General features: G+C 32.7%; 1 protein-coding gene across 1 annotated transcript in view; it reads left to right on the top strand.

Annotated features, from left to right (window-relative positions):
• Positions 1 to 6,931: 6,931 nt before the first annotated feature.
• Positions 6,932 to 12,189, top strand: part of LOC143248190 (atrial natriuretic peptide receptor 1-like) — a 44,694-nt gene continuing 39,436 nt past the window's right edge. The window contains exons 1-2 of the mRNA XM_076496622.1: positions 6,932 to 7,081; positions 11,237 to 11,288. Coding sequence (XP_076352737.1) covers positions 6,932 to 7,081; positions 11,237 to 11,288 — 202 coding nt within the window. The remainder of the gene's footprint in view (positions 7,082 to 11,236; positions 11,289 to 12,189) is intronic.

The raw sequence follows: 12,189 nt of genomic DNA, 5'->3' as shown, positions 1-12,189 counted from the left end.
ACAGATAAAGTAACTAAACCATGTAATGATTATTCGTTAACTGACTAACAGTAACAGATAAAGTAACTAAACCATGTAATGATTATTCGTTAACTGACGAACAATAACAGATAAAATAGCTAAACCATGTAATGATTATTCGTTAACTGACTAACAGTAACAGATAAAGTAACTAAACCATGTAATGATTATTCGTTAACTGACGAACAATAACAGATAAAATAGCTAAACCATGTAATGATTATTCGTTAACTGACTAACAGTAACAGATAAAGTAACTAAACCATGTAATGATTATTCGTTAACTGACGAACAATAACATAAAATAGCTAAACCATGTAATGATTATTCGTTAACTGACTAACAGTAACAGATAAAGTAACTAAACCATGTAATGATTATTCGTTAACTGACGAACAATAACAGATAAAATAGTTAAACCATGTAATGATTATCGTTAACTGACTAACAGTAACAGATAAACAAACTAAACCATGTAATGATTATTCGTCACCTGACTAACAGTAACAGATAAACAAACTAAACCATGTAATGATTATTCGTTACCAGACTAACAGTAACAGATAAAGTAACTAAACCATGTAATGATTATTCGTTACCAGACTAACAGTAACAGATAAAGTAACTAAACCATGTAATGATTATTCGTTAACTGACTAACAGTAACAGATAAACTAAGTAAACCATATAATGATTAATCGTTAACTGAATTAACTCTCTATTGAAACTAATTCATCACGTCTGGCCCAAATTATTCTACAATTTTGAAAAACTCCACACGTCAAGCCATTTGTTCATCACATGAAGAAAAATCTCCTTCTAGTCAAAGAAAAATACGAACGTTTAAATCAAATATTCTAAACTAAATCTCCTTAACTCGATCAGGACATTGTGGTAATTACCGTTACAAATGCCACTAGCACCGTGGGCACTTAACTAATGAATCAATGTATTCTAATCATTGTTAGAACGAGCACAAGGAAAGTCTATTTGTTTAGCTATACTCTTCACTGTTTTATATGTCTTAATTCTGTTCTACATGGGTATCTTACTTTGATTATAAGTTATTTTTAATCAAATGGTAGATGTAAGATTATTGTTTAAATTATTTCGTTTACTAGTGTTAACAGAGTAGTACCTTAGCAACTTTAAAACAGCGTACAGCGAGAAAATTTGGCAAGCTATAACCAAATAATCGTGAAAATAACATAAACCATGCAATTTCTTTTCGTGTGTGTTTTTTTTTTTTTCTTTTCTAAACGTGAAAAAAATTACTTAGAAGTATAATTAATGTGAACTTGGAAATTAATTAAATATTAGCCTTATATAGCAGTACATAATGGTTATTTGTCTGAAGGAAACAGATTAAGCAAATTGGACACACGTTTAGTCACACGTGGCGGTTAAGTGAAGTATTGATATTTTAGTTTCAGATTTGAATCTACGACATGATATTAAGCGTAAATATAATTCACGTATAATAAGGAAGTTTCGTAGTTTTAACAATGTTCTTAAACGCGCCTTTTCTTCGATGAATTTTTTTTTTCTTCCACTTATGTTCCAGTTTGGATATTTTCAGTGATGACACAGAACCTTTGTCACAGAACATTCCAAAAAGAGTTTCATTACACATTACATTACAAATTGAAAACCAACCAAACATAATATTTTTATGTTCAACATTACACATAAGAATTCACCCTGTGATAATATATCTCAATTGAGTGACAAAGATGAAACATTTGTCACCTGAACTTCCACAACCGTTTTGGAAGGTAACATATTTATGAAACTCCCTGTTTCAGGTAAAACAAGACCACAGATATGATTGAAACAAAATAGAACAGAGTCCCGTTAATTTATTTTTCTCGTATTTCTTCATTCCAGATAATTTTATCTATATTTTCACACCATGGCGGAAAGCTTGGTGACAAAAAAAAAAACTAAATTGTTTGTTTGTTTTGCATTTCGTGCAAAGCTACACGAGCGCTATCTGAGCTAGCCGTCTATAAGTTAGCAGTGTAAGGCTAGAGGGAAGGCAGCTATTCATCACCACCCACCGCCAACTCTTGGGCTACTCTTTTACCAACGAATGGTAGGATTGACCGCCACATTATAACGTACCCATGGCTGAAAGGGCGAACATGCTGGGTGTGACGGGAATTCAAACCCACAACCCTCAGATTAATATTTTTATGTTGATTCTTTAAAGAGAAAAAGATATTTTACCAATTTTTTCATCGTTACTGGCCAAATTTCTCTTAAGCTGTTCAAGCACCGAAATTTACAGCTAAAACGGCTAAATATTCTCCGCCAAAATGTGTGCACAGCTACTAAACAAACTCCTACGAATGTTGTAGGGCTACTTGTAAGTTGATTCTTGAAAGTCGAGATTTCCACTCTTTAAAACGTTCCAAGTGGTTCTTCGTTACTAACATAAGCTCTGAAGTCAGTGAAGCATGGTTATGTTAGTCGAAAACGCTTTGTTTTAGTACAGTAAACAACGTGTATATTTATAATAGTGTATCCACGAATATTTTCCTGAACACTGGACAATAGTAATAAATGCAGTATTCAATGTGTTTTAGGGTAGCTTAAAATTAATTCAAGTACCTTTCTTTCTTCGCCATTAAGAACTTCTCTAAACACTCGCTTTTCGCCATTGACAAAATCCATAATTGGAAAATAATTTGTGCAAGTTATAGCACATTAATTGGAAACTTTCATGAAAAGGATTCATGATTTTCCGAGTTCGGTGTTACACTTTCTCTTTGCGTGTTTTTCTGCGAATATTTGAGTGAGTTTTCTGACAGTAGATTATTACCCTAGTTTTCTCCACTTTTTTAAGTGGTGACTTATTCTACTGATTTTATCTGAAATTGTGAGTGTCTATTTTGTAATTAATTATTACTATTATTCATATTTTTATTTCACAGCAAAATCGATTGGATATTTTGCACCGAAACCTAAACAGATATACTATATGAAACGTTGCGAATATCCATGAGCTATTTAAAAAGTTGGTTTTTTAGTGGTTACAAAAGCATAATTTATGTGATGTTGCTGTGAGCGACTTACTTTGTATTCAACGCTTGTTAAACGTGTCCTACACAAAACCTCAGGCATACAACCACATGGCTCAGTAAATAATGGTTGGGTAGAATAGAAAAAACTATGCAGCAGTAAACTGTTCAAAAACATGTAACGTTGAACAGAGTTTTGTATTTACGTATCTACGTAAAATTTATTCTCCATAAATGGACATAAAAACTTAAGAAATAAAATAATTAAAAAATGTTAATTTAGAAAGGTGAATAGGGATCGTCACACAAGTACAGAAACACGTTGAATCAAAATGCACAACTTACATTTTCAAGCTTACAGCTAGGAACTCTAAAATCAACAAATAGACTAGGCTAAAAATAATCTGTATTAGTTTCTCAAGCTATAAATCCCTATTTTGACTACAACAAAATATGGAGTTATCTATATATATAATAAATTCCTAGTTTTAATACTTGTTACAGGTGGGCATCTTTCTTACTTATCTATATATATAATAAATTCCTAGTTTTAATACTTGTTACAGGTGGGCATCTTTCTTACTTATCTATATATATAATAAATTCCTAGTTTTAATACTTGTTACAGGTGGGCATCTTTCTTACTTATCTATATATATAATAAATCCTAGTTTTAATGCTTGTTACAGGTGGGCATCTTTCTTACTTATCTATATATATAATAAATTCCTAGTTTTAATACTTGTTACAGGTGGGCATCTTTCTTACTTATCTATATATATAATAAATTCCTAGTTTTAATAGTTGTTACAGGTGGGCATCTTTCTTACTTATCTATATATATAATAAATTCCTAGTTTTAATACTTGTTACAGGTGGGCATCTTTCTTACTTATCTATATATATAATAATTTCCTAGTTTTAATACTTGTTACAGGTGGGCATCTTTCTTACTTATCTATATATGCTCGAGTCAATAAGATTAATATTGATATCTACAGAATATCTGCTTGAGGCCCAAGTTTAAAATTTTCTTTCCAGTGAATCCAAACCTAATTGGCACTGTTCCAAACTTACCAACGATAACTTATTCCAATAACGGATGAATGGATATTCCTTGTTTAATGTGTTAGAGTGAAATGGTAGATACGAAATGGGTGTGTTATTTTTTCATGTCGACTGTTCAGTGTAAACAAAAAATAATAAAATAGTTTGCTATTCAATATAGTGTATAGCAACAATAACTAAGGAAGTAACGTAACAATAGCAACAATAACTAAGAAAATAACGTAACAATAGCAACAATAACTAAGGAAGTAACGTAACAATATCAACAATAACTAAGGAAGTAACGTAACAATAGCAACAATAACTAAGAAAATAACGTAACAATAGCAACAACAACTAAGGAAGTAACGTAACAATAGCAACAATAACTAAGGAAGTAACGTAACAATAGCAACAATAATTAAGGAAATAACGTAGCAATAGCAACAATAACTAAGGAAGTAACGTAACAATAGCAACAATAACTAAAGAAGTAACGTAACAATAGCAACAATAACTAAGGAAGTAACGTAACATTAAATAGTTAATAAGCATAACTTAAATCTAGTGATTTTTAATTCAACTAAGTGTCTTCAGCGATTTAGATTTTGACTCATTAAACGTCATGTGATAGTAAACTAAACTAAACATCTGAGGAGTTAATATATATATTTTTTTCGAAATTCCTTTTAATTTATCCATTCTGAAGCTAAAATCAGTATCTGATGTCTGTCTTTTCTCTCACAAGAGTCGCTGCCAAGGAGACCTTTCTTTTAGTACCAAGACTCATCAGCTGGGCTATTCGATGGGAGGTAAGGTTCAGTCGAAACGTGGTTTGGACATCCAGTATGAAAACGTTAAGTGAACTGTTACAAACCAGTAGGACTAAAATTTATGATAAAAATCATGATAAACTGCATATAATTTTGTTTGTTGTTCTTATTTCAGATTTCTATCAGTTTTAAATCAGAGATGTGTAGAACCATCATCATTCCTCATAGTTCAGCCAAACTTGTAAGTTTTACTACTGTACGAAAGTCCAAAACAGCAGGACTGCCATGACGCAACAGATATATCTTAAACATGTTTCTTTTACATCCTAAGATAATTTCCTTTTCAAATATTAAGCCTATTGTTTTACAAGTTTTGACATTTAAATTTTGAAATGTTGACAATGCGTTTAAAAGTGTGCATCTATACATGTTGTTATTCAAAGATCACAGATAATCCAAATATACAAGGTGTTCCAAAATTATCTTTCCTATTTTAGAATGTAATAACTAAATACCAAAGAAAATAACCATGCAGTTTTCAGTATCTTGTAGCTCAAGCAGGTTTTATTGTCGTGTTTTTTCATTATCTTTTTTTTCAGATTGAGTAGTATTATTATTAAAACAGCAATCATGCAAGAAAAGGCTCAAATTCAGTAACTGTGGTGCAGTGAAATCAGAGATACTAGTACAGAAACAAGTATCGGGGTATGTTAAAGATATCATGTTTCGCCAACGTTACTGGGCGAAAAACAAAATAACGGACGTCATCATCTTTAACTGTGGCATGTTGCAGCGAACGTGGACAGAAGTGAACTACCAGTTAGAAGTGTTGGGAGCTAGTAATGGTACACAAGTGAAAGTCTATTGAAATATCAATCACACTATCCGAATACTACAAGATGCTTAAAACTGCAAGTTTCTATCACCTTAGTTAGTTGTTTATTAAATTTTAAAATAGAAAAGATAATTTTGGCCACCTGTATTGAGACTTGTAAGTCTTATAGATATTATCATTAAAAATAAACTTTAACTTAATGAAATATCGATTAATTTCATAATTCTTGGCCACCTCGTATTGAGACTTGTAAGTCTTATAGATATTATCATTAAAAATAAACTTTAACTTAATGAAATATCGATTAATTTCATAATTCTTGGCCACCTCGTATTGAAACTTGTAAGTCTGATAGACCTTAACATTAAAAATAAATTTTAACTTAATGAAATATCGATTAATTTCATAATTCAATAAATGTAAAAATGTAAATGTTATCATATTTAATAAATGACAATTCCCTCCCAAGACGGCCCGGCATGACCAGGTGGTTAGGGCGTTCTCGAATCATAATCTGAAGGTTACGGGTTCAAATCCCCGTCTCACCAAACATAGATTTACAAAATTCAAAACAAATAAACGATCCCTCTTCAGTGGCTTAAGGGTAAGTCTATAAACTTATAATACTATAAATCAAGTTTCAATAACTACGGTGGGCATAATGCAGAAAGGACATTTTTTAGCTTTGTGCTTAACAGCAAATATTTGCTCTACCAATGTTTGTTGTCGTCAATACTTCCACTCGTTATTAAACATTCTGTATCGCTAAACTCACAATCACCTAATCTACATCTATCATATTTTGAACTAAATTTTTAAGAGACTTAGAACATTCCACACAATCCTAGATATCACGATACAATAATACTCAATTAAAACAACAATAAAAACTCAGAAGATTTTGGTAACATGAAACAATAATATAACAATCACCAATTTCCAACTACTGAACTATTCACAGTATGATTAGAAAACATTCGTCCAATGAACTATCACTTCAAATCTAACTAAATTTATTACTTGTTGTATAGAAACTATCTAAATAATAAAACTCACATTAACCTTAAATTGAAAAAGATCTACAGGTCTCTCAATAAGCTCCTCTTCAAGGAAAGTATTTACAATATTTGTATACTCTATTAACTGATTTTTCAGTCCATGCACCAAATATACTGACAATCTGAACTGACATTCTTCGTTTCCTTAATGAACTCAATGTGGAACCAGTAGTTATGGAAGTACAACGCCCATCAACTGATCCTCACGATGTCGATTTTGCAACTCTGGATGTATTCAAGGGGTTGATTGTCCGTCTTGGTGACAGAGTATTTACTCTCCTTACTCAACAGTTTTTTACTGATGAACATTATGGGAAACAGTTGGTCTGCATGTTCTTGCACTAATACAGCCCCAATTCGAAAGTCTGGTGCATCAGCCTGAGCGATTTGTTGAAGTCTAGCATTATAAGAATTGGTAAACTTCCTAACATGTTTTTCATTTCTTGGAATGCCATCACCTGTGGTTGATCTCAATTCACATTGTTGGATCAGGTCAGACAGTAGTGCAGTGATCACAGTATAATTTGAAATAAACTTCTTATAAAATCCCATTAATTTCAGGAAGGATCTTATTTGTTACTTAGTTGTTAGATCTGGTGCATATAATATGCAGGTTAGCTTCTTCTTGTTCTTGGCTAAATTTTGGTTTCATACACTGTATCCAACAAAGTCCAGCACAGAATAACCAATGTAGCACTTAGATGTTCTGATAGTAGGATCTGTTGCCCTCATTCGCCCAAACAACTCTTTGCCTTTCTTCAGGTGGTCTTCCCATCTGGCTGTGCAGTCAGAATGTTGTCCACATAAAGACAAATTGAAACAGAGTTTACCCAGTGTTAGGTTTAACTTCTCTAAATTCCAGTGAAAAACGTCCTGGACAAATTCATAGTGAGTCATTTAGGCCACTTTAATTTGTCATTGTTCAGGGCATCTTCTTATGTCGTGCCCAAATACTCTTGTAAATCTTTTCCTATGAAAAGAGAGCTGAGGCAGACTGACCAGTTATCTTTGTCCCAGTTCTAACTTTGGGCAAATATTTCTTCCGAAGCATGAAAAAGGTGGTGTGTAACCCAATTTTTTTGCAAAAAGTAAATATGTTATTTCTGAGTTGAAGTTTGAATCAATAAGGTGTTTAATACACTGCAGTTAGTATTAAGAACTGAGGAGCATACCTTCTTAAACAAATGAAAACGTATATCTTTATTCGTTACCTATTGTTATTACTCTATTTTTTTTTTTATATCAATGGTCCTGACTTCGACACACATTCAGTTTAAATACTAAATAGAACATAACTGTGGCAAGAACAAAAAATGTTAGATGATACATCTTGTATCTGTATACTTACAAATGAAATAAACTGTCTTACAGTAATAACTGTTCTTAAAATAGTTGTTACAAATAATACTGAAGTTATAATATTTGAAATATTTAAGATTGATAGAAAATAATTTTATAGAGCAAAAATATGGTATTAATAAGCTTCCTATTAAAGAAGTGCAAACTCTCAGCTTTACTGTCACATTATACGTATTACGTGTTTGTTTGTTTGTTTTAATTTCGCGCAAAGCTATAGGATGGCTGTTTGCTAGCTATCTCTAGCTTAGCAGTGTAAGACTAGAGGGAAGGCAGCTTGTCCTCACCAACTTTTAGGCTACTCTTTTATCAATAAATAATGGGATTGACCGAAAAATATAACGCCTCACCGCTGAAAGGATGAGTATATTTAGCGTGACGGGGATTCGAGCCCACAACCCGCAGGTTACAAGTCCAGTTCCCTAACCATCTGGCCATGCCTGGCGTATGTATTGCATTTAATATTGTTTTATATGTATTACATTTACTATTACGTTATATGTATTACATTTACTGTTATATTATGTGTATCAAATTTACTATTTTAATATATGTATTACATTTACTATTGCATCATATATATTACATTTACTGTTATATTATATATGTAAAAACAGCTGGTTTGGATTGAAAAAAATTTTTATGCAGAGGAGCGAACAACGTTTCGACTTTCTTCGGTCATCGTCAGGTTCACAAAGAAAGAAAGAGGTCACTGACCGATAGCTGACTACATGTTTGAAGGGAGTGTAGGAATGTAGAGGGCGTGCTTAGATGTTGGATATATTTATTAATATAGGTATAAAGGTGTTCCTTTGTATTGGTTTATCTTGGGCTGAAGTTCTTGTATAAGTAAGGCTTCTTTAATTTTGTGTTTGTTTATGTTTGTTTCTTTATTTAGTATTTGGGTGTTTTCTATGGTTATGTTGTGTTTATTTGATTTGTAGTGTTCAAACACGTGTGAAGGTGACTTTTGTGTCCTTTGAATCTGGTTTCCATTTTCTACTTGTTTCTCTAATATAGAAGTCGTGGCAGTTATCACATTGTATTTTATAAATAATGTTGGTGTGGTGTTTGTCAGTGTAGTTTTTACATAGTATAGACCTTAATTTTGAATCTGGTTTCTATTTTTCTACTTGTTTCTTCAATATAAAAGTCGTGGCAGTTATCACATTGTATTTTATAAATAATGTTGGTGTGGTGTTTGTCTGTGTAGTTTTTACATAGTATAGACCTCAGTTTTGTGCCAGGTTTTTATAAATTTGGTTTCAACTGGAATGTCATATTTTGTTACTAGTTTTTGCCAAATGTTGGTTATTTTTCTGCTGATGTCGGGAATATATGGTATGCAGTAGTATATGGTTTTTTGATTCGTGAGACATATTTATTTGATTTTGCTTTCTGTCTAGGTGTGTGTGTATAATGTTTTCTACGGTTTGTGGAGGAAACTTATTGATGTTGATGAAGTATTGTTTTATTTTGTCTAATTCATCGTTAATTTTATCTGGTGAGCATAGTTTTATGGCTGTGTTTATTTGGTTTCTTAGTATGTTGAGTTTTTGTTTTGTTTCATGTGCTGAGTCCCAAGGAGAGAATAGTCCAGTATGGGTGCTTTCTGTTTTAAGTTGTGTATCGGTTCTTCTAATTTTGAAGTTAAGAAATGATATTTGATTTCTTTCTTCCTGTTCACATGTGAAGTTAGTTGTTGGGATGTGTAGAGTTAATGTGATTGAAAATTAAGTGTGTGTTCTGTAGATGTGAATCCCGCACAATCTCGTTTTCAATCAACTCCCTTTGAAAGCAAAAACCAAAAGAAAGTTTTGTTGTTATTGTTTTCATATTTGTTGGTTTATATTTGATGCACGTCAACCTGAAAATATTTTTGCCCTATTAAAGCTCATTAGTATGACACAGACACTCATTTTTATTAATGATCCAGCCGTCTGTGTTGATTAAGAGAACATAAAAGTGGTTGGCACATTATCAAATTAAATACCGGCTTTAGTCTGATCAAGTAAATATATTCGACAGTGAACTATATTTCTGAAATTATTCTTGTAATAAACTAATACATTGCCAAGTTAATGCCGTAACAAAAGATACTCTCAAACTCTCTCTTGTTGTGTTACTTGAACACAAAATATATCTTATAAAAACGGGAGAAAAGGGCATCTCACATTAATTTACTCTAATCCTCCTAAGGTTTCGAGTTTGAACCCCGTCACATCAAGCACGTTCGCCCTTTCAGCGAGGGGGTTATAATTCGACGGTCAATCCCATTATTCGTTGGTAAAGAAGAGCCCAAGAGTTGACAGTGGGTGGTGATGACTAGCTGCCTTCCCTTTAGTCTTACACTGCTAAATTAGGCTACGCAAAAACAACCAATTAAACAAACTGCACGTGTCCAGTTGCAGAAGTAATATACATTTAGATCTCACAGAAAACGGAGGAAACATTTAGTCGCTTACTGTTACTATTTTACTACAAAACAACCCGAAGAAATAATTATCAAAGTAACCATTATTGAACAGATCAAACTTTTATATTTAACATCAAATAAATGATATACTAAACGCAGTCGACAATAAATTGAACAACTGTTAAATAAGCCAATCTAACAAAAAATTCATAATATATCAAGTTTGTTGTTTTAATTTTGCGCAAAACTACACGAGGGCTATCTGCTCTAGCCGTCCTGAGTTTAGCAGTGTAAAACCAGAGAGCTAGTTATCAATACCACCGCGAACTCTTTACCAACGAATAGCGGAATTGACAGTAACTTTATAACGCCCCCACGGCTGAAAGGGCAAGCATGTTTGGAGTAACGGGGATTCGAACCCGCGACCCTCGGATTACGGGTCGAATGCCTTAACCACCTGGCCATGCTGAAAGGGCAAGCATGTTTGGAGTAACGGGGATTCGAACCCGCGTCCCTCGGATTACGGGTCGAATGCCTTAACCACCTGGCCATGCTGAGCCCAGTGTCTCAAGATTATTTATTTCTGCACAAAATTAAAAATTCTAATCAAACCGACAAGTTGATGCAATAAAGGTATTAAAATGAATTCTTTCGTTCACTTTATTAAAACGTGTGTTGTTATAAACTCTGTTCTCTTATTCCAATAGGTCTTCCAACACTATAACTATGATTTTCATACTACTCACGACAAAATCAAAGGTTGGGCATGTGAAATACTATAGTGGGCTTTCATCTTTTCTCTCTCTTTTGACACCAGAAGTTATTCCAAATAATATAATTATTAATGTGTCTCAGTTATTCCTTCCAGAAAATCGATTCAAACATTTTAAAAATAAACACTGTTAATCACCTAAATATATAAAATTAACTTGATCGTCTCACTAGAAAATATAAGTGTGTTACGAACCAACATGAATCTCAACTATTCTAAACAATTCTGTTTAACACACAGCTTCATATGTATCATATAAATACACACAGCTTCATATGTATCATATAAATAGAGTTTTCAAACTTGTCTTTGCCAGCAATTAAAACATTTTTTTCTGATTTACTAAACCAGAACTTTGTTTTATGTTCATCAGGTTCTGTTTATATCATAAAAACACGTGTTTGTTTTTACTGTAGATAGCCTGAAAAATCGGATATTACTGCACTGAAAGAATTAATTTAATTATTTTGAGAGCAAAGTGATACTAAAATAATTATTTATCGCAGTAATTATTTTCTATTACAATTTTGTCATGCAACTAGATCATACCCTGGTTTCTCGAAAGCAATAATTATAAAAAGTTGAAATGTTAAGTTTACAGAATGTGATTTATAATGAGTCACATTATTTTCTTTGTAATTCAGTTCTCTTTGTTCCTAAGTCGTGGTTCAGCATGGCCATGTGGTTAAGGCAATCGACTCGTAATCCGAGGGCCGCGGTTTCGAATCACTGTCTCACCAAACATGCTCGCTCTTTCAGCCGTGGGGGCATTATAATGTGACGTTCAATCCCACTATTCGTTGGTAAAAAAGTAGCCCAACAAGTTAGTTGGTGGTGGGTGGTGATGACTAGCTGCCTTCCCTCTAGTCTTACACTGCTAGCTTGGGA

The sequence above is a fragment of the Tachypleus tridentatus genome, chromosome 4, assembly GCF_004210375.1.
Source record: "Tachypleus tridentatus isolate NWPU-2018 chromosome 4, ASM421037v1, whole genome shotgun sequence".
Classification (NCBI taxonomy): domain Eukaryota; kingdom Metazoa; phylum Arthropoda; class Merostomata; order Xiphosura; family Limulidae; genus Tachypleus; species Tachypleus tridentatus.
The sequence above is the reverse complement of the archived record's forward strand: the minus strand, read 5'-3'. Positions and strand labels throughout refer to the sequence as shown.